Below are 23,135 nucleotides of genomic sequence, written 5' to 3'. Positions count from 1 at the left end.
ATTTCGCCAGGGCCCCACAGAACTGATTCGTGTTCTGCCGGTCATGTGGCTACTTGTGGAAAAAAAATCTGTCCATAGCTTTACTGTAAAAATGACAATCTAAGTTATTTTTTATAATCTTCTTACAGTCTTAACCATAATTGACAACTCAGTACTTTCAATCTTACCTCCTTGTTATCAGGCTCACATTACACCTCTGAACATACACTCCATAAAATAGGAAATCCTGCTATTTTATTTTCTAGAAACTAGCAGGGATGATTAATTTAGTCGTTAAATATAAATAAATATATATAATTTTTTTTTTTTTTTACATGTGAACAAATTGATGTTTTTATCTGAATTTGTAACATCGTGATGCAGTTACTTGGCAGACGCCATCTTCCAGTGCTACATTTTACGTTTTCAGAGCTCATCTATCTCACCTGTAGCCCATTCAAAGATATGCAGGTGTCAACTTTTGGAAGTTTGGGCATTGGTCTCCCTTGTGATCAGACTTGAGAATATTTATTTAATATAGGTACTTATATAGCGCCGTCAATTTACACAGCGCTTTACATATATATATATATATATATATATATATATATATATCTAGTACATTCACATCAGTCCCTAACCCTCAAGGGGTGTACAATCTAAAGTCCCTAACTTACATTCATACACATACTAGGGACAATTTAGACAGGATCCAATTAAACTACCAGCATGTCTTTGGAGTGTAGGAGGAAACCGGAGTACCCGGAGGAAACCTACACAGGCAGAACATGCAAACTCCAGGCAGGTGGTGCCGTGGCTGGGATTCGAACCAACGACCCTAGTACTGCCAGGCGGAAGTGCTAACCATTTAGCCACTGTGCTGCCCATACACGAATAGGTTGCTTAGGAACTATGTTGTGGGATGATTAAAGTGATTGCAAAGCTGCTTATTTATTTATTTTTTTTTAAATGTCATACTTATCTGCTCCGTGTAATGACATTGTACAGAGAGGCCCAGAACCTGCTCTGCTGGGGTCCCCTGCCAGCGCTGTAGGCTCCTGCTCTTCATGGTGCACCACCATAGGGAGTGGATTCTTATGGGGGGCACACCTGTAGGCTTGCTCCAAGCTAGGCTGTGTGTCAGGCACAGTGTTGGATCAAGGTAAAACTCAGGTAAGTATTTAGGGAGGTGAGGGGCCGATAAAACTAATGGGACATGCAGGGAATGTATCAAGATAAAAAAAATCTTCTGCCATTAGAACCACTTTAAGGCATGCACAAGTTAGCTATACATCTATATATCTATCTTCATCTTTTTTGCTATAGGAGTAAAGGTGCAATGTGGCTCAGAAGGGTAAGTATTTGTACAAACTTATTTCTGTGTATAGTTTGTATGCACATAAGGGCAGCCGTGCTTTCTCAGTACATATTCAGGCTGTGCATATTCTGGTCATTATACTTGTGCTGGACATGTCTAATACACAACCTTTATAGTAGAGAACCCCATTGAATCCAGCCCCTACTGAGCAGGCATGCCATTAGCTCTGTTCATTCCTCTGTGTTCTCATCAGAACAGAGGGGTGGAAGCATGACATCTGGAAGGTGTGACACAGTTACCTCATCTTTCTGAGATTGTGTCCAGATTGGAGGAAATAAAACTAACTTTAAATGTTCTCATGTTGAGAAGCGTTAAGAGACAATAAAGTGAATAGCTCCCAATCTTCTGCTCACTAAACCACATAGTATGTAGTGCCCTGCGGACAGTGTTGTTAAAAGCCAGAAACCATATACAGGGAAACCCTGCCTTGGCTTATCTAAGATGTTTGGACTGTTAAGGTCCAGGCTTCTCTCGTCATGGTGAGCATGCCACCAGAGCTGCTTTCAGGGTCTGGAAACCATAGAAATGGACTATCGCTCCGGACCTGTATAGCACCTTGCAGCTAACTTTACACATAGCGCTTCGTGCCAAGATGAGCACCTAACACAGAATCCACTGCCTGAAGCTAACATTACAGGCTGTCCCTGAGATACAAACTGAGGGTAACCAATTTTTAAAATGCTAGGCAGAGCAAGGCAATAAGAAGTTATATGTTGACATAAAGTTTCAGATAATCCTCATTCCTTGGAGTGTGGAGAACATCCATTGGTATGACAAGGAAATTCGTCCTACTTTAGTTGGATGTGGTCAGGGCTGTCAGTCTATTGGCAACAATGGCACCTTTTTGCAAAACAGAGTCCCTCTTTTGTTCTGCCCAGAGGTCCTTCTAGAAGGATCACTTCTTCCTGCTCCAACATTGCTAGGGTCTCAACATCCTTAAGGAAAAGGTCCTTCGCTTTCCCATCAAATGCTATTCTACCAGGACTGTTGGTGTCCCTGGGCTTTTCAGCATCAAGCATCTGTAACCTGGACTTTTAAGGTCACCACCTGGTCCTCTGATCACGTTTTCAAAATTCTACTAGACCAAAGCTGATGCGAGCTCCAAGTATTTTGTTAGGGTTCTTAAAGCCTAACTTTAAGTAAAATCAAAAACCTAAAACTCAGCATAAGGGATAGAACTTAGTATGATGTGTCCTTTTGTGTTGATTCCTCTTTTAGGAGAAATCCTCCTCGTTCCTATCACCTCCGCCCCCCCCCCCACCATAATGTTCCCATGTGGTGGGGGTTAATACAACTAAAGGGGCCCTCATTGGCTCCCATCAAGGGAGCTTGACTATGCCCATCCTTTCCTGCCAAATACAACATTCATAGAAGCTGTACTACAGCTTCTATGAATGACACAGGATCTATGAATAGGGATGGGCATATGATGGCTCTGCCCCCTCCATTCAAAGATTTTGTTCCATTCATAGAAGCTGTCACTGTACTGTGAAAATGGTATAGCGAGCGCTACAGACAAGAGTGTATAAGCAGCTAGAACACCAAAAAAGGCAACCAACCAACCTTACAATAATCAATAAACAGAGAAGATAGGTGCTGCGCTATGATCAAAATACAGAAAAAAATTCTCTATAAATTATATATGCATCTAAATACCAATGATCAAAGAGATGCAAGATGTGATACAATGATAAACAGTGCGCTAATCGGTAGGAAATAAAAAGTCCTCATCCCAGATCAGTGGTTGTGAGAGATGAAAAATCCTAAGAACAGATAGAATGCGCACTCACCAGAGGTGCGTTTAAATAACGCATGTAGAGAAGTATATTCAGCAAATTCTCTCCACCTTCAGGGCTCTGGTCAGATCGCACTCCGTACTACCCTCTGTTTCACCACGAAGAACAGTAGCCAGGATTCATCAAACCGTGTGGGCGTCAGAAATACTCCTTAGTCCAGATAGGCACTGTGGGAGGTGGTACTCTCAAAGAGAGCCCAATAAAGGACGCCACATAGTGTGATGCTGTATGACTTGGGTTTATTAGTCAAAAAAAGGGGTGAAACAACAAAAGTACTGACCATAAATGTTGGCCACATATAGTGGCTAGATGTCCATAAGCTGTAGCCCCCCCTGACCCTCTGAGGACGTGCATCGCACGAAACGCGTCAGCGGGGGCTACAGCTTATGGACATCTAGCCACTATATGTGGCCAACATTTATGGTCAGTACTTTTGTTGTTTCACCCCTTTTTTTGACTAATAAACCCAAGTCATACAGCATCACACTATGTGGCGTCCTTTATTGGGCTCTCTTTGAGAGTACCACCTCCCACAGTGCCTATCTGGACTAAGGAGTATTTCTGACGCCCACACGGTTTGATGAATCCTGGCTACTGTTCTTCGTGGTGAAACAGAGGGTAGTACGGAGTGCGATCTGACCAGAGCCCTGAAGGTGGAGAGAATTTGCTGAATATACTTCTCTACATGCGTTATTTAAACGCACCTCTGGTGAGTGCGCATTCTATCTGTTCTTAGGATTTTTCATCTCTCACAACCACTGATCTGGGATGAGGACTTTTTATTTCCTACCGATTAGCGCACTGTTTATCATTGTATCACATCTTGCATCTCTTTGATCATTGGTATTTAGATGCATATATAATTTATAGAGAATTTTTTTCTGTATTTTGATCATAGCGCAGCACCTATCTTCTCTGTTTATTGTCACTGTACTACACCTTCTATGAGTGGAGGGGTTCAGTCACCTGAAGGTAGGAGCATACAACCCATGGGCTATGAATACAAGTCCTGTACTGTATTACAAGTTGATAAATTTACAGGCAAGTCAAAATTCCTTTTTTTTTTTTTTTTTGGTAAAAAGTTATTTTGTACAATATAAAGAAAGCAGTATAGGAGGGTTCTGGCACACGTTCAACATTATACCCTTGGAGAGCATGCATCTCCCTATCTGTTCTCTTCCTCAATATTTTCTCCTCCCCTGCTTTTATCCTGAGGGTTCTTGGCCCTTCCACTGTTGTGGCTTCTCTAAGTAATCAGCAGTAGAACAATGTAGCTTTTAGTACTTCTGATTGGAGTCAGAAACACTCAACAGTGTGTGCAAAATATACTAAAGGTGCTATGTAAAAAACGAATACAAGCAACTTAAGAGGCAAATTGGTCATTGAAATATTTCAAAACACGCATATAATGTACTTTTTTTTTAAATCAAGGTCACCCACTTATGATTCCTTATCATAAGGAATAGCTGTATGTCAGGGAAAATGTTTGCCTGTATGTATTCAGAAATGTCTGTGTAATATATTTGAATAAACCAGAGTACTGATTCCAAAAGTGCCTCGAATCTTGGCCACAGAGTCTTGATGATGACTGCACAGTTTTATCTAGAGCAATCCATCAGTTTAATGTATATCATCTGCTGACAATCTTTGTATTATTACATTAAATAATTATACCTTTCGGCCTTTCTGGAAACTGCTGTGTACACTTTAAGATCTGTAGGCAAAGTCTCGATGGAATTGCAAATGTCTATTTCTTTTTATTCAGTGAAGTTCTGAGGTTTGTCAGTTTGCCAAGTAGCAGCTAGGCCTGAGCAAATTCCTAAAGTCAAATAGTCCGTTCACCTAGAAAAATCTTTAGATGGCACTCCACTTTCTTTGACTAGCAATAAGATTGTGTTTTGTCTACCCCCCCCAATTATAAGTCAACTAAAAACTGAAGTTGTAATTTTTGCCAGAAGCTAGAATGTTAAAGTGTTACTAAAGCATAGTTGTTTAGAAAAAAAAAAATCTTCTACTTACCTGCTCTGTGCAGTGGTTTTGCACAAGGCAGTTCCAATCATCCTCTTCTCTGGTCTCCTGCTGGCACACCTCCTTGCTCCTCCCCATTGACCAGTGCCCCAATAGTAAGCCGCTTGCTATGGGGGCACTTGTGCATGCATGTTGATGGCTCCCACTTCTGTGTCTCACCCAATGAGGAGACCCGAGACACCAGTGCACATCATTGGATTGAGAGGAGGTTCAGGTAAGCATTAAGGGGGGCTGTGGGGGGAGCAACACACAGAATGCATGAAGGTAAAAAACCTTCAGCCTGTAGAACCACTTTAAATTGCCTAATGGGTTCTCAAACTCTGGTGGTGAGAACTCTGAATTGCAGTTCTGAAGTTGGCTCAGCTACTGCAGACTGTGCCATGAGGAGTGGGAACATCCATTTTGTAGCAGGGTATAATAATCAAAGACCTTGCCCTCTCTTATAAAATATCACTTTTGGTTGACCCCGTAGGCTCCCTGTAACTGATCTGTTCCCCACTACTGATTTACCACACCCTTGTTTCATACTACGTCTGGAAGGAAATGTTCATCTTTCGCAAGGGAGCTTTGCTTTTAGAGCTTGCCCCTCTGACAACTGGTGCGGTAATATTCATCAGGAGAGGTGTAGAAGTCACCAATCCACAGAATGAATGAAGCAGGAGCATGGAGATACTTGCAATGCCAGTCCTGTTGTACATATTTCTCTTCAGCAACACAATGACCTCTCTAAATCCTGTGAGACTAGCAGTCCGGCATCAGTGCCTCTCACACAGTAGATATAGAGCTGAGTGCCTTGACACCCTTGTTCACACTATGTCCATTTAGCTGTATACTAATGCACACCACAGAACATGTATGGCATGAACAGGGCACATAAAAAAAGAATTGGTTTCCATGTGCCCTGTTCACACCAGAAGTGTGTGGTAGTGTGCAGAAAAATGAAGCATAAGAGACCTGGTCTTCAACAAGCATAACATACTAGGTACATTCTGCAGGGTGTTGCTTAGACACAATTAACTTCTTAATTACCGGTAATTTCTAGATGTTTCCTGTGATCAGATTTTCACCTTTTTCAGTTCCTCTCAATTTTAGAGTGGACTTTACAGTAAAATGCAATGTCCGCTCAAGTTTTCTAGGACCCCCTTCCCCTTTACAAATCATCTGCAGTTGGTGGGTGTAAAACGTATGTTAAATTACCATCCTTTCTGGAAGATTCTTTGGGAATACAGACCAAGGAAAATCTTACCAGGAGCTATTCCTGTCCATTTCAAGATATCGCACAATATTTCAGCAGATTTGTTTTTCCTGGATCTAGTGAAAGAGTGTGGTCTAGGTGGTGGGGGTGAGTTAAGAATAAACCGTAAAGTGTTACTAATACCACAACCGTAAAATCAGTCTGTATATGCAGTAAAGCATGCTTGTTATAACCACTGTGGAACCTAAGGGGGTAATCCACCGCATTGTACAAAAAGGCTTTGATCCTGTCTTTTCTGATCCTCCCCTTCTTTTACTTTGTCCAATCCATCTGCCTTAGGGCATGTGCAGACTTCTGCTCTGTACGTTTTTTTTGTGTGTATTGCTAGAGAGGTGTATTTTTTTTTGTTTTGTTTGGAGAATGAATGTGATTGGCACAGGGCCAGTCAGCACTCTCTGGACAGAGGGTGAGGGAGCATGCAGCCTCATAGGACAGTCAGAGGAGAATGAAAACTCCCCCTACAAGATTAAGATCAGCCAGATGCTGATAGCAATCCCAAGACTGCTATATACTGCTAATGGGAAAAGGTATTTAGCAGTTTATATTTACTAAAATAATTGCATTTCCATGTTCTGTGGAAGACCAGATATAGTGAATGCAGGGTCCTGGATTCAATAACATTTTAACATTTTTCTTTACAGGTACATTTTACACCTTTTAATCATTTGTAAAGGGGGGAAGGGAGCAGGCAGTATAAGGACATTTTACTGCAAGGTCCACTTTAAAACCACCTGTATGCAGCATCTTTCTATGGAGACATGTTCTTTGGTGGACAAGAAGTGATTTTGGTTTTACAGTGCAGTTCACATCTGTGATCACAGTATAGGCATTTGTCTTTTGTAGTGACATAGAAATACATGCGTATGTAAGTGGATAGAGTTTGGAGCTGCTGCTGTCACTTGGATCCTTGGTATTGCCATAGCCGGTGGGATAAAGATGAGTATTCCTTATAGAGATATTGCATATGTAACAAGTGACCATCAAAAGCATGCTCAATTTCAAAGTTATCATTTTGCAGAATGTTTCTTGACCACTGCAATGTGAAACACACATTAATAGGATGCGGTGCATGAGCAAACACGGCTCTCAAACCTAGCCTAATGACCCTTTGACTAACTGGTCATTTGATGACAGAAATGTAATCAAACCCTCAAAGCAGTCTAGATGATTGCATGGTGAAATACTGCATTAGATCATCAAATATTTCTAAATCTGAGAATGATTTTCCAAATACAGTATGTGGTGTTTTTCCTAGGGAATATTTTGTCATTCGTTTTGCATAAGGTTTGAACAGGTAAATAAATGACTATCTGGTGAAAGACACTGCATTGTAAATGTCAGTTCATATTGTTAGCAGTATCGACCTCTTTCCCAAGAATACTTTCTATATACTTGAGCTTGGTGATGTGAGTGAAAAGGTTGCTGTGTTAGTGCTGTTACTCATATATATATATTTTTTTTTTTGTCTCTTGCAGGGGAAGATGTTTGGTCTTATGCTAAAGGACTTCCACATCTGTTCCAGCAGGGAGGTGTCTTTTACAATATTATGAAGAAAAACATGGGTATAGTGATACTATTTCTTACAGTGTGCTACGTTACTCATTTTAGATGGAGAAAAACATTGATTGAGGTTTAATAATGCTTTTGGATTCTGTTCATCGTTATTAATAGTGAACACTAGCTTTACTGAAATGAGGCTTGTTATGAAAACTATCTAGAATATGCGGTTGCTGACTTACACTGCTGGTTGCCTAGCTGTCATCCTTTCCCTTTGGCTTCAGTGCTACCTGAGTTACTGCTAACTTGCAACAAGTGTGCAGACCAGTGTGAAAACACGGACAGACAAAGTGTATACACTTCCCTGAAGGTTGGCGCAGCAGTACCCAGCGGAGGCCTACTACAAAAAGTGGAAAGTGCATGTGCAAAAAATTCCTTAAGTTGAGGATGTCGCAGTCTTTAAAGACCCGGTGGATATAAGGTTTATGGCCTTCCTCAAGTCTCTTTTGCCCTGTCAAGCTCGGCCATGCAAACATTGGTGGTGTCTGTGGCCAGTTGACAAACTGTGGCAGTCTGGGTCAAGTGAATGGGGTGCAACCCCAGATTAATCATGATGGATCCCTTAGTGCTTTAAAAACTGGAGCTTCTCCCAGTAGTCTTGCACTACTGTGTACACAGTTTGGTCACCCTGCATCAAAAATCTCACCTGCAGCTCTTGTTAGAGCAGGTGTGCAGGATCCTCTGGCTGTTGGGGGGTGTCCTCACACTGCTGCTGCTCTCATTAAATCCACATGATCAGATTATCTGGATGACCTCCTCTTGAAGGATCATTCTGCCCAGCCCTGACATCCAGTGTGTGAAAGTTAAAGACACTGCTGAGTTTTGGGTGGGTTGTCTCCAGTGTTTCTTCACTGCATTCAAAGCTGCATTCTAAATTGCTTCCAGTTGTATGATTTTTGCATGAGGGTGCTGGGTTCTTAGTGGCCTTATTTGTGGTGGGGATGTTTGCCCAGTGTTACTCCAGGCCTCTGAAATTCAGTATGCTGACAGAGTGGGACAAGCTCTTTGTCTCTGGACAGGCCTGTGAGTCTTTGACCCAAGGTCAGGTCAACTCTGACCTGGTGGCTTATCAGGCTGTGCTGGAATCGGGGAAGTCCTTTCTCCCATTAACCTGCCTGGTTCTTACGACAGATGCCAGCCTGTTGGGCTGGCAAAGCATTCTAGGGACAAAAACGATTCAAGGGACATGGTCATTAAGAGATTTTGGACTACTCATCATTCTTGACGTAAGGGCCATTTGCCTGTCCCTGCTGTGGTGGACCAACAAGCTCCAGAGGTGAATGATGAGGGTTCAATGTAATGTAACTGCTGTGGCTTACATAAGTCATCAGAGCGGCACCAGAAGTCTTGTAGCCCCTTTTGAGAAGGCTTGGGATCAGCATAGTCTCCTTCCACATTCCTGGAGTAGACCATTGGTTTGCAGACTTTCAGTGATCGGCATCTGCATGCGAGGGAATGGGCTCTTCGCTCCAAGGTGTTCAAGTACATCTGCAACACTAGGAGATGTAAGAGAGAGATTTATTGACATCCCTCTTTAACAAAGTGGACAGGTTTGGTGTCAGGATCAGAGATCCAAAGGCATTTGCAGTGGGTTCACTAGTGACCGCATGGGATCAATTCTGGCTGATATAGTTTAAGTCTTCCCTCTTCTACAAATTCTTCCTGTGCTGCTTAAGAGGATCAAGATGTAGGGAATTCTGGTGATATTGGCTTCACCAAATCGGCCCAGAAGGACTTTGTACTTGGACATCCTTCGACTACTGGAAGACATGGAGTTGAAACTTTCAGATAGTCTAGACATGCTGTCTTGAGTACTGGTCTACCTTCCTGCTTCATGATTGCTGGGTTTGACAACTTCCCAAGTCCTGAGAGATTCAGATCCCTATTCCTGTACTGCTTAAAGCTGGGAAATCGATCTCTCAATTTCTATCATAGCGGTTGAGCTTACTTCTCAGTGTGTGAGGCACAGAAATGTCACCCTAGAAAATACTCCACGGGAAGTATTTTGTTCGTTCTCCAGTCTTTGCTGAAGCAGCATTTGGTCTTGAGCACTCGAGTCTTGGTATTGCCCATTCTGTTTCAGAGATTGCTGGCCTCTCATTCTCATTTAAAGGCTTTTGTTCACATCACAACGCTCCCCTTTCTTGTACACCTGTCTCACCTTGGGATCTCAAATTGGTCCTGTTGAGTCCACAGAAGCCTCCCTTTGAGTGCTTAAAAGTAATTCCCTTGGCCAACCTTGCATGTAAGGTGTATTTTCTTGTGGCTGTCATGGTAGTTAGGCAGAAGTGGCTACCTTATCCTGTAATGAACCCTTCTGTTCTTATAAAGATAAGATGGTTTTGCGGCCTCGGAGTTCCTTTCTCTCTAAGGTGGTTTCCTCCTACCACATTTATCAGGACATCGTCTTGCCTTCTTTGTCTTGCACTCCACGGAGATTTCTCTATATTGTTTACATATAGTGCACACAGAGTGAGTTCACTAATTTCGTCCAAACATTGGATTCTCTGTCCTCCCTGCGGGCTCTTACAAGAACTGTCCTGTATCTCATTCCACCATCTCTAGGTAGAATTAAGCAGGATATCTGAGGTTTGCTCCTTAAAGGATAGGAATCCCCATCCCTGTTAGGGCCCACTTGACTTGTTCACTTGATTCTTCTTGGGCCTTTGAGCATCAGGTGTCGGTTTCTGAGTTGCAAGGCTGCCACCTGGTCTTCTGTTCAGATTTGGGAAATTTTAGTAACTTGATGTTCAGGCCTCTGCTGAGGCCAGCTTCTGCCGAACATAGTCAGGTCCATAAATATTGGGACATCGACACAATTCTAACTTTTTTGGCTCTATACTCCACCACAATGGATTTGAAATTAAATGAACAAGATGTTCTTTAACTGCAGACCGTTCAGCTTTAATTTGAGGGTATTTACATCCTAATCAGGTGAACAGTGTAGGAATTACAACAGTTTGCATATGTGCCTCCCACTTGTTAAGGGACCAAAAGTAATGGGACAATTGGCTTCTCAGCTGTTCCATGGCCAGGTGTGTGTTTATTCCCTCATTATCCCAATTACAATAAGCAGATAAAAGGTCCAGAGTTAATTTCAAGTGTGCTATTTGCATTTGGAATCTGTTGCTGTCAACTCTCAAGATGAGATCCAAAGAGCTGTTACTGTCAGTGAAGCAAGCCATCATTAGGCTGAAAAAAAACCAAAACAAACCCATCAGAGAGAGAGCAAAAACATTAGGCGTGGCCAAAACAACTGTTTGGAACATCCTTAAAAAGAAGGAACGCATTGGTGAGCTCAGCAACACCCAAAGACCCGGAAGACCTTGGAAAACAACTGTGGTGGATGACCGAAAAATTCTTTCCCTGGTGAAGAAAACACCCTTCACAACAGTTGGCCAGATCAAGAACACTCTCCAGGAGGTAGGTGTATGTGTGTCAAAGTCAACAATCCAGAGAAGACTTCACCAGAGTGAATACAGAGGGTTCACCACAAGATGTAAACCATTGGTGAGCCTCAAAAACAGGAAGGCCAGATTAGAGTTTGCCAAACGACATCTAAAAAAGCCTTCACAGTTCTGGAACAACATCCTATGGACAGATGAGACCAAGATCAACTTGTACCAGAGTGATGAGAAGAGTATGGAGAAGGAAAGGAACTGCTCATGATCCTAAGAATACCACCTCATCAGTGAAGCATGGTGGTGGTAGTGTCATGGCGTGGGCATGTGTGGCTTCCAATGGAACTGGTTCTCTTGTATTTATTGATGATGTGACTGCTGACAAAAGCAGCAGGATGAATTCTGAAGTGTTTCGGGCAATATTATCTGCTCATATTCAGCCAAATGCTTCAGAACTCTTTAGACGCCGCTTCACAGTGCAGATGGACAATGACCCAAAGCATACTGCAAAAGCAACCAAAGAGTTTTTTAAGGGAAAGAAGTGGAATGTTATGCAATGGCCAAGTCAATCACCTGACCTGAATCCGATTGAGCATGCATTTCACTTGCTCAAGACAAAACTGAAGGGAAAATGCTGCAAGAACAAGCAGGAACTGAAGACAGTTGCAGTAGAGGCCTGGCAGAGCATCACCAGGGATGAAACCCAGCGTCTGGTGATGTCTATGCGTTCCAGACTTCAGGCTGTAATTGACTGCAAAGGATTTGCAACCAAGTATTAAAAAGTGAAAGTTTAATTTATGATTATTATTCTGTCCCATTACTTTTGGTCCCTTAACAAGTGTACTGTTTTAATTCCTACGCCGTTCACCTGATTTGGATGTAAATACCCTCAAATTAAAGCCGACAGTCTGCAGTTAAAGCACATCTTGTTTGTTTCATTTCAAATCCATTGTGGTGGTGTATAGAGCCAAAAATGTTAGAATTGTGTCGATGTCCCAATATTTATGGGCCTGACTGTATGTCCTAGGCCTAGCCTAGGGATTTCATTGCTTAAAGTGAAAACACATGGTAATAAATGTAACCAAAAACTATACTACTACTGAAAATCCATTGTGTACAGTTTACATAAATAAAGCTTTGGTTCAGATCTCCCTAGCTGTGATTCTATTAAGACCATGTCAGGGGTACGATCCTGTGGCTAGTGACATCCTGCCAATGAGAGGATCACTAATAGAACACCTATTTTTTCTTAGGGAGTTACTCTAGCTTCCCAGAGAAGCAAGATGTCTTTCTCCATAACAAGTGAAATTTAGAAGCTTTGAGGCTAGCAAAGAAATCAACTACATTAGGGGAAACAGTCCCCTTACCTAGGTGATTCTGCTAGTTATGATGAGTTGCCAGCTGCCGATCACCCATCTGACATACTTGCTGTAGAGGAAGACTTAGACAATTCAGAATGATTGGAAATACATTCACACATCTTAATCTGTAGGCATCTTTCTAATCATGAATGGTCGCTGGCGGGATCAACAAGTATTTGTGAGACTTTGCAGGGGGACTAAAAGAAAACTGTCAGTGCAGATGCACTTATTAGTTGCTGTAGGCCATGGTTTAAGCCTACAAAGCAATTTAAAGTGGAACTAAAGGTATCAGTACTTACCTTTGCAATGGTCCTACACTGGCCTCTTCTCCTCTGTTCCGGTTTTTGGCCATCTTTATTATCCGGTCACTCATGTGCAGGAGCTAGTAATTCGGATACAGAAGGATCAGGCTGGCTGTTGTAAGCTGACCCGGACATGTGCAGCTCAGTTTACATTCTGGAGATTGCTGTGCAGGCAGGCAGGTGTAGTTTATAGCATAAGAGACCGTGCATCTCTCTTCTGCAATAAAAAAGCCTGCCTGCTTACAGTGTACAGTGGGGAAAATAATTATTTGAACCCCTGCAGATTTTGTAAGTTTGCCCACTTATTAAGAAATAAAGGGTCTATTGTTTTATCATAAGTGTATTTTAAATAATAGAGACAGAATATCAACCAAAAATCCAGAAATACAACATGATACAAATGTTATAAATTGAGTTGTTCAGTGAGTAAAATAAGTATTTGATCCTCAAGCAGAACATGACTTATTACTTGGTGGATATAACGTTATTGGCAAGCACAGAGGTAAGACGTTTCTTGTAGTTGGTTTGCACACATCTCAGGAGGGATAGTCCACTCGTCTTCTCTAAATCCTCAAGGTTTCTTGGCTGTTGCTTGGCAACTCCAAGTTTTCAGCTCCCTCCATAAATTTTCTATAGGATTAAGATCTGGTGACTGGCTAGGCCACTCCATGACCTTAATGCGCTTCTCCTTTAGCTACTCGTTTGTTGCCTTGGCAGTATGTTTCGGGTCATTGTCATGCTGGAAGGCCCATCCACAACCCATCTGAAGGAAGAAGGTTCTCATCCAAGATTTTACAATACATGGCTTCGTCCATTGGCCCCTCAATGCGGCAAAGTCGGCCTGTACCTTTTTAGCAGAGAAAAAGCCCCAAAGCACAATGTTTCCACTTCTGTGCTTGACTGTAGGGATGGAGTTCTTAGGGTCATAGTCAGCATTTTTCTTCCTCCAAACACGGCGAGTCAAGTTAATTCCAAAGAGCTCAATTTTGGTTTCAACTGACCACAGCACTTTCTCCCAGTCCTTCTCTGAGTCATTTAGATGTTCATTGGTAAACTTCAGACGGGCCTTTACATGTGTCTTCTTGAGGTGGGGGACCTTGCAGGCACTGCAGGATTTCAATCCATGGCGGCGTATTGTGTTACCAATGGTTTGTTTGGTGACTGTGTCTCATCTGCCTTGAGCTCATTCACAAGCACCTCCTGTGTAGTTCTGAGCTGATCCCTCACTTTTCTCATCATCCTTACCCCATGAGGCGAAATCCTGCATAGAGCTCCAGACCAAGGGCCATTTGATAGTTAGTTATTTTGTATTTTTTCCATTTGTGAATAATCGCTCCAACAGTTGTCTCCTTCTCTGCAAGCTTCTTGCTGATGGTCTTGTAGCCCATTCCAGCCTTGTGCAAATCTACAGTCTTGCCTCTAACGTCCTTTGACAGCTCTTTGGTCTTGCCCATGATGGTGAGGTTTGAGTGGAAGAAAGAGATTCTGTGGACAGATGTCTTTTATTCACATAACGAGTTGTCATTAGGAGCACCTTCTTTAATTGACAGGACTAATCTGTGTACCACATGAGCACATAGCCAGTCTGTGGGAGCCAGAATTTATTGTTGGTTGGTAGGAGATCAAATACTTATTTTACTCACTGAACTGCAACTCAATTTATAACATTTGTATTTTTCTGGATTTTTGGTTGATGGCCTGCCTCTATCATTTAAAATACACCTATGATAAATTTATTTATTTCAGGTACTTATATAGCGCCGTCAATTTACGCAGCGCTTTATACACATATATATATTGTACATTCACATCAGTCCCTAACCCTCAAGGTGATAAATATTATAGACTCTTCATTTCTTTGTAAGTGGGCGAACTTACAAAATCTGCAGGGGATCAAATAATTATTTTTCCCACTGTAAATGTAGTTCTGCTTTAATTCCATGGAAAGTTACCTGGCCATGCACCATTTCAAAATATAAAAGTATAAGATATACTAAAAATTAGTTATACAGCTAAGTCAAATTTGATACCTCATCTTTTCTGTACTTACGATTTTATATTCTTATTTTTTAGGAGTGGTGGATGGAAAGCATTGCACATTTCCCTACCTGCCTAATAAAACTTTTGTCTACAACGCTGCTGAAGACAGGTTGGAACTTTGTGTGGATGCGGCAGGGCATTTCCCTATTGGTCCTGAAGTGGAAGATTTGGTCAAAGAGGCATTAAACCAAGTACGTTCCGAAGCGTCTTCTAGAAGCAGAGAATCTAGTCCCTCACATGGCCTGATGAAGCTTGGCAGCGGTGGTGTGGTGAAGAAGAAGTCTGAGCAGCATCACAATGTAACAGCATTTCAAGGCAAAGGGCACTCACTAGGAACGGCCTCAGGTAGTCCAGAACATAGTCAGAGAACAAGAGCTCCATCTAAGCCTAGCACTACAGCAAGCTTTAACAGCATGCCAATGTATGACCCTTCATTTACTTCAACAGCTAGTGACAGCGAACTGATCAGAGTAGCTCCTGGTGTAGTTACAATGAGAGATAGCAGGCAACTTGATCCCAGCATAATAGAGGCTCAACGGAAAAAATTGCAAGAAATGGTTTCTTCCATCCAAGCTTCAATGGATAAGCACTTACGGGATCAAAATGCAGAGCCATTGACAGGGTCATCTGATATCTCTCCAAAAAAAGGAGAGTGGCTTTCCTCCAAATCTGTAAGTGGTCCTTCAGGTCTGACTGTGGACACAAGTCCTGTAGCTTCAGACGGTAATAAGGATGGTTCCTTATCAACAATAGCTGTGAGGCCTAAAATTCAATCATCAGCCTCAACAGATGATCCAGAAGAGATGGACAGCCAAGATGCTGAAATAGCCAATGTAGCTGAGCCTATGGATCATTCATGATGGCTCAGTGGTTATTGTAACAAGAAAGATTATACAGAAAAATATATATATGTATAAATATGTAGTATGATGGCTGGGCCACAGTGTGAAATAGTCCTTTGCATAATTCTTCTAAGTTTAAAAGAATATTAAACTCCTTTTCGCTGCATGAAAATGTGTGTAATTGGGGGTTAAAAAAAAAAAAAAAAGCATCTTGATTTATTTTAGCTTCCACGTGACTAGAAGTTTAATTTATAAACACAGTTCTTTGTATTTACAGCACTAATGATGCCTGCAATTCTAAAATATGGTTCTCTGCTGATAAGCACCCTAAAATTTATGATGAATCTGGGGAAATCTTGCATTGTTCTATCTAAAGGCAAATAGATTACCTGAAAGTCATTTCCATAATAAGACCAAAAAGAAGCTTTATTGAGTCACACATGCCTTGACTTGTTATGTTTTAATTCCCATATGTGTACTATTTGACTGCAAGAAAATGGCTTCCTTTATTGGCATTATGTGATTGGCTCTCTTAAATACATATTTGTGAACAGTGAGCTACAGGTCAAAATGGCTCAAGGTTGCAAAGTTTTGTTTTTTTTTACTAATAGTTGTTGAGATGTGATGTAATGTTGTCTATAGCAATTGGACAACTTTGCTTTCATATTCTAGCTAGTACTGGGAAAAATTAAGATCGACCCAGTTTTTATGGTTAACACCTCTTTCCCCCCCATACGTTCTTCTATATGGTATACAGAAATAAACTGAACAGATCCATCTTTTGTATTCTATACAATCGTACTTATGCAAAGTATTATAGAAATACTTAATTATAGAAATTGATTTAATTTCATGTTTTGTTTTTACCAATGAGGTAGATTACCCTATAAACTAAAATCAAAGTTCCTACATACTGTATGTGTGGGATATTTTGGACCATTCTTTTCCTCAATAAAAGGGTACCCTGTTAATCTTCAAAGTTATTTCAAGGAAATCTGTAGTGAGAGAAATGTTGGGGCTACCATTGCTGTCTTACCTCTAAGTGCTCATGTAGATAGTCAAATGCAGCATGCTGATAGGTGCATTCAGTGCTTATTTGAGATGTTTCTGAGATCCTTCAGAGGTGCTTGTATCTCCTAAGCCTTTCCATTCACATTGACTTGTGGAAGGGAAAAAAACAGACCTGACACAACTGACCATCTATACAAGCCCTAAGAATACTAGTTGTTTGGCTGCCTCTGGCTTTTAATATTTTTTTTTTTTTAAACACGGATAACAAGCTTGCAGTTCAGAAAAGTCAGAAATCTGAATAAGTCAGTTCTGTAGAAGTGTCTAAAGTCATTTAAACATAAGTTGTCAAGCAGCTAGTTTCAGGGGAAATCAGTGGTATTAAACTCAAAAGCAAACATTTATTATTTTGCAGCTTTCCAATTCTTAGATATGATGGATACATCAATTTTCTTTTTTTTGTATTTCTTTCCTTTTTCATCTGGTGATCCTGTCAGTAATTCTGTTTTTCATAGCAAGCTGTCCTGCAGATGTAGCAGTTGCAAGGTTGAGACCATTTACTACTGACATGGGTGATTACAATGATTCACTTTTATTTATGTAAAACTTTTATCCCAAAAGGAAAAAGCTGTTTGCTGCAAGTGCTTATAAAGTATTAGCCGGAGTTCAGTTTCAATTTGTTAGTGAATGTAAATCTGCTAGTATATCTAGCATTCCCATCCCCCTCAGATTAACCATTCTGCTGTCCAAAGGTGCCCCTGTGCTCCCTTATCCAGAGTGTAGGCACTCCAAAGCTCCATGCACACTGGGCTTAAAAAAAAAAAAACAAGCGCCAGTTCCCTTGGCAGAAAAAAACTCTAATATAGAACGTTTTTGTACACCGTTTAGCATTTTCTGCCAGAAACCTACAATAAAAAAAGCCAACCAGAAGGGTCTTTTTTTTCCCCTGCCTATAACGTTGAGCCTAAGATATGCCTCTAAACATCCTAATCTGCATGGACACATAGGATAACACTGAGCTGCTTCTACAGGCAAAGCACAAAACCCCTGTAGAAGCAGCAATTTTTAGGCTAGTGTGCATGGAGCCTAATACAGGAGGTGTGTTACTGGCCAAAACACCAGAGGAAAGCAGAGGTGAAAAGCCTAAAAAAAGTAAACTAATGCAGCCATTACATCTAATGACTGGTAAACTACAATGTATTACATTTGGTTTTGGGTCTAATACCGGTTTAAGAGATTAATTTTGTGTTGTGTGTTCCTAGAAAGGGCTCTTTAAACATTTGAAATAAATGACAGGTTTGCGTTAAGTGATTTCATGTGTCATATGATCAAAACATAAAAGGCCTGGGAAAATGTACCAGTACAGCTGGTGAGTGGGAACTATGTTGCCCCGCTGGACATTTCTTTATTTATTAAAGCACACAAGTGAGGTGTGGTGTGTATATATACTTATACCGAGGGGTCACCACCCTAAAAAAGAGAGCAAACCTACAAAAGAGAAGGGATTTTAAGGGTGACCTACCAGTATATGTATATAAAACCATCAACAGTACAGATACAATTATATAAAACATCCATTACAATTTTTATTCAACAAGATATAAAAACAAACTACATGTAATAAAAAAGTGAATGGATCGTAATTTAAAGTGACTTGTTGGCGATAACGCATTTCGCGGTAAGAACCACTTCAGATTATTGCACTCAAGTGTGACAAATATTCGTAGCATCTCTAGAAGTGAAAAAAATACGTATAAGATATATATATATATATATATATATATATATATATATATATATATATATATATATAGGTAATATAACATAAACTATCAAAACATCAACTGACCTATAGGAAGAGAAAAGTGCCTATACAACCCCACAAAAAAAAAAGAAAAATTACAAAATCAATACGAAATATCTCAGGAAGTAGTCACCTCTATCTAGGCCATGGGGAGGCATGCAACAGACCACAGATAGGCAGTGATGGGCACAATATTGTCAATTCTCTGACACCAATACAAATCTAATGGATAAATCTATAAGAATTATAAATGGATGAGATAGTCATTCACCAAATACTGAATATATGTGGAATACACTTCGCAGTCTACAATATACTTACTCCAAATTTACAATATAGCTCGAATCCACAGATAGTGGGAGAGATCCAAGCAGGCTATGTCAAAAAACCAAACCCCTACCCAAGATAAAGATGGAACACGTACATCTGGTAGAATATTATAGGAGTGCAGACTTCAATAACCAGCGGAGGCATATAAGTCTCATATGTGGTTTCAAATATGAAACTATATCCTCTATGTATGGTTTTTTACTTCTAGAGATGCAACAAATATTTGTCACACTTAAGTGCAATAATTTGAAGAAACGGTTGTTACCGCGAAACGCGTTCTTCTCGCCAACAACCAGTGTAGTTTTAAATTACGATCCCTTCACTTTTTTATTATATGCAGTGCTTTATATCTTGTTGAATAAAAATTGTAATGATGTTTTATATAATTATATCTGTACTATTGATTTTTTTTAATATACATATACCGGTAGGTCACCCTTGAAATCCCTTTTCTTTTGTTGGTTTACGTTTCTTTAGTTATTTATGTGATTGTGATTTTTTTTTTTTTTTAGTATGTTGCCAATTCAGAACACTACCTAAAAATATATTCCTATAATGTATATAGTGTTCTGAGCTCTTAGTTTGGTGCCTATGTAAGGATTTGTTACTATGCCTTGGCTAAAAAAAACTTTTGGCTGCTCACTGACTGTCTAAGCAGTTGGTCTTGATTTTTCAGGGAAGAAATAAAAACACACATTCGGGACAGTATCAGATGTGAACCATGGCAGTAAAGTACTCTCCTTGGTATCTGCTGTGCTATGAATTATAGTTCACTGATGAACCTTTCCATAGTTTTTATTGACTTTGGGCATAGCTACACACTTATTTTATGCTGCTGCTCATCTAAAAGTCACTATGGATAGATCCCTAACTAAAGCTTTGGCATAGAAATATCTAGTACTGCAGAGTAGTAAAGATTGCAGCACTGCACAGTTGTGTGTGATTGATGCTTTCCTGTGCCATTTGAGATTCTACAGTTCACGTAATGATTGCAGTTAAAACCTCCAAGTATTGCTTGCCTGGTAATAAAAGCATTGTAGCAAATGTTTTGTCTCTCGTTCACACAAGTAGGGGCAGCTGTGGGGTGAGTTCTCTGCTATTAGTCTTTTATATGTGAGGGCTGCACGAGTGGGGGATCTTAAAGTGGTTCTAAAGTCGATCATATTTTACCCTAATGCATTAAAGTGTTACTAAACCCACAACAGTAAAATCAGTCTGTATTTGCAGTAAAGCATGCCTGTTATACTCACTGTGGAACCTAAGGGGTTAACCTTCTGCATTGTGTAAAAATGCTGTTTGATCCTGACTTCTCTGATTTCCCCCCCCCCCTTACAATGCCCCCCTCTTATCTCCTGATAAGACATGACATATGTGGAGTCACTCAGCAAATGCTCAGTTTAGTGTGTATTGCTAGAGAGGGTTTTTTTTTTCTTGTGCATGTGCTCAGCACAGGGCCAATCGGCACTGTCCAGATAGAGGTCAGGGGTCCTGCATCCTCCTACAGCAGAATGAAAACTCTTCCTACAAGCTTTAACCAGTGCTGTGCTGGACTCTGATAGAAGTCGCAAGACTGCTCTAACTGCTGATGAGAAAAGGTATTTAGCAGTTTTTATTTACTAGAATAATTGCATTTCCATGTTCTGTGTACTGTGAGAGATCAGATATAGTGAATGCAGGGTCCTGGGTTTAGTAACGCTTTTTAAGGTAAAAAAAAAAAAATGCTCCAGTGCCTGTCCCACCCCCAGGGCCCTAAACACTTGACTCCTTCATTAATCCTGCCTGTCCCGTCTGCAGTGCCACTTCTCTCTTCCTCTTCACTGAGAACAGTGGGAACCATAGATTCCTGCTGCTGTCAGATCCTGTGAGGAGGGGCCCAATCTGTGCTGTGCATGTCTATGGATGCACACAGCCCAGGCTTGGGAGCATGCCCACATGGGTACCCCCTCAGCAACCACACACAAGATATGCATGACAATGCAATTCTTATAGCTGTAACAGGGAAGTAGGAACTTGTTGATTTTACCACATGGGGTAGCTGTATGAAGAATTTCCAGTTTTCTTGACAATCCCCAATAAACTGATGCTGTTTCTGAAATTCTGTCTTGTAAGCAAACTATCTGCAGTTGTTAAAAATAAACCATAGATTTTTTTTTTTATTTTGTTGGCATGTAACGGCAACTACTATCACTGCCTAATATATTTTTCCATAGAATGTTTGTCTGCTGTCATTAAATTGTCTCCTCTATGTAATATCAGCGTATCTGAACGTCTGATATTAAAGCCCAGGTTCACCTTTTTTAAAAAAAATAGCATGTGCAGTCAAGGGTCCCCAGTAGGTACTTAAGAAAAGAAGCCCTGTGAAGCTTTGTAAAATGTGTAATAATTTCATTATCACACTTTTAGGCCTCTTGGGCCCCCCAGAAGTCTGGCTGGAAAAACTCCCAATTAGAAATCCCCTTGTTCTGCCATCTTTTTAACACATGGAAACTATTGGTTTTCATATCTGCAATCCTGGAACTGAGTACCCAAAGGGTTTTGCCTTTGGATGTTCACTACTAAATGATCAATGGGTTCTTTCCAGGGTGATTTTTAATATCTTGCATCATGTTAAAATGTATATTTTTGTAAATGGAATAATGGCTAATACATGGTTAAATTGCTCAGTAGCAAAAAAAATCCTGTGTAACCAATCCCTTATACCACAGCTTCACCATTTGTGGATGAGTAGGAAATTCTGTCTGAAGCTGGGGTTTTTGAAGTTTGTAGTATACTTTGCAGAGGATCACATCATTTTGGCTTTGCAAAATTGTATCAAAACTGATATAGAGGGGGGGTCTTGACCAATAGCATGCAGAGTCTTACAATGTTCAAAAGTGTGTGCTGGGTGTGTGTCATACAGCTTAAAGGAAGCCTGCAGGAGTTTTAAGTGCTTATGTGTGAGTGGAAAAAGTGTTATTTTTTCTTTCTTGTAACAAATCTCAAATTCCATGGATGAAATTCTGATTGTCTTTTAATGGAGTTAGGCTCAAACGTTAACATATACTTATGGTAACAGTCTTGCTGTTGGGCTGAAATTCTCTCCAGGAAAAAAAAATGCTGGCATAGGATTTTCATGACGAGATCCTATTGGTCTCTTCTGTTATAAATGCTTCTCTTTGCATGTCAGTGTTTATGTACCCTGAGCCACGCATGTGCAGCACAGCCTTCATTTACAGCACCTCTGTGCCATGATGATGTGACTATATAAACCTTGTGTTATAATGACAATATCTGATGGAGAGAGGCTCCGAGTTTAGATTGACTAATCCTCCTTTTCAGGAGAGATTATGGGGTTTATTTCCTAAAGCTTGAGAGTACAAAATCAGGCTCACTTCTGCATATAAACCAATCGGCTTTGAACTTCAGCTTGTTCAAGTAAGCTTTGGCAATAAAACCTGGAAGCTGATTGGTTTCTGTGCAGAAGTGGGCCTGATTTTACACACTCCAACTTTAGTAAATAAACCCCTATGTTAGCTAAAGGTTTGGCTTTCGCTCATGTCCTCAACCCTTGAGGGAGCCCCAGGCAACATTTTCTCCAGGACAGAAAAGTATTGCTGCCTTTATTACTTGTTATATGTCCAAACTAGTAAGACTGTAATAGATCTTTCAGTATAGCTTCCCTTAAACCTGTTATGGGAGAAACATGAAGGATGCCATTGCTGAGCTTTTCTTTTGAAGATGCTAGCTTGCCTGGTTGTCATTGTGACCCTCTTGCTTCTGAGTCACTGACTCAGAACAAGTATACAGGTAAGGACTTGACATTTCTACCTTCTTGTTAGCTTATATCAGGTTAGTGATTCAAAAGTATTAAAACAATGTGGTCATCTTAACAGCCTTTCAACTATATGGGTTATAGTTGTATCCTTACTGAAGGGTAAAATTAGTTCTTAGCAGGAATGTATGAATGGTTTCAGGTTTTGATCATATGGAAATACACAAGTGTTCTTTTATTGACAGAATTCTAGTTTGTACAACTCCTATCTGTCATGACACTCTACATTGCCAGGCCTATTTC

At 40.5% G+C, this 23,135-nt stretch overlaps 1 protein-coding gene across 1 annotated transcript in view; it reads left to right on the top strand.

Annotated features, from left to right (window-relative positions):
- Positions 1-16,910, top strand: part of VCPIP1 (valosin containing protein interacting protein 1) — a 37,951-nt gene extending 21,041 nt beyond the window's left edge. The window contains exons 2-3 of the mRNA XM_089654267.1: positions 7,912-7,998; positions 15,131-16,910. Coding sequence (XP_089510393.1) covers positions 7,912-7,998; positions 15,131-15,957 — 914 coding nt within the window. The 3' untranslated portion in view covers positions 15,958-16,910. The remainder of the gene's footprint in view (positions 1-7,911; positions 7,999-15,130) is intronic.
- Positions 16,911-23,135: the final 6,225 nt, after the last annotated feature.

This window comes from Staurois parvus, unplaced genomic scaffold, assembly GCF_062004578.1.
Source record: "Staurois parvus isolate SC_StPar_1 unplaced genomic scaffold, SC_StPar_1.0 ptg000748l, whole genome shotgun sequence".
Classification (NCBI taxonomy): domain Eukaryota; kingdom Metazoa; phylum Chordata; class Amphibia; order Anura; family Ranidae; genus Staurois; species Staurois parvus.
This window is presented reverse-complemented; position numbering and strand designations above follow the sequence as displayed.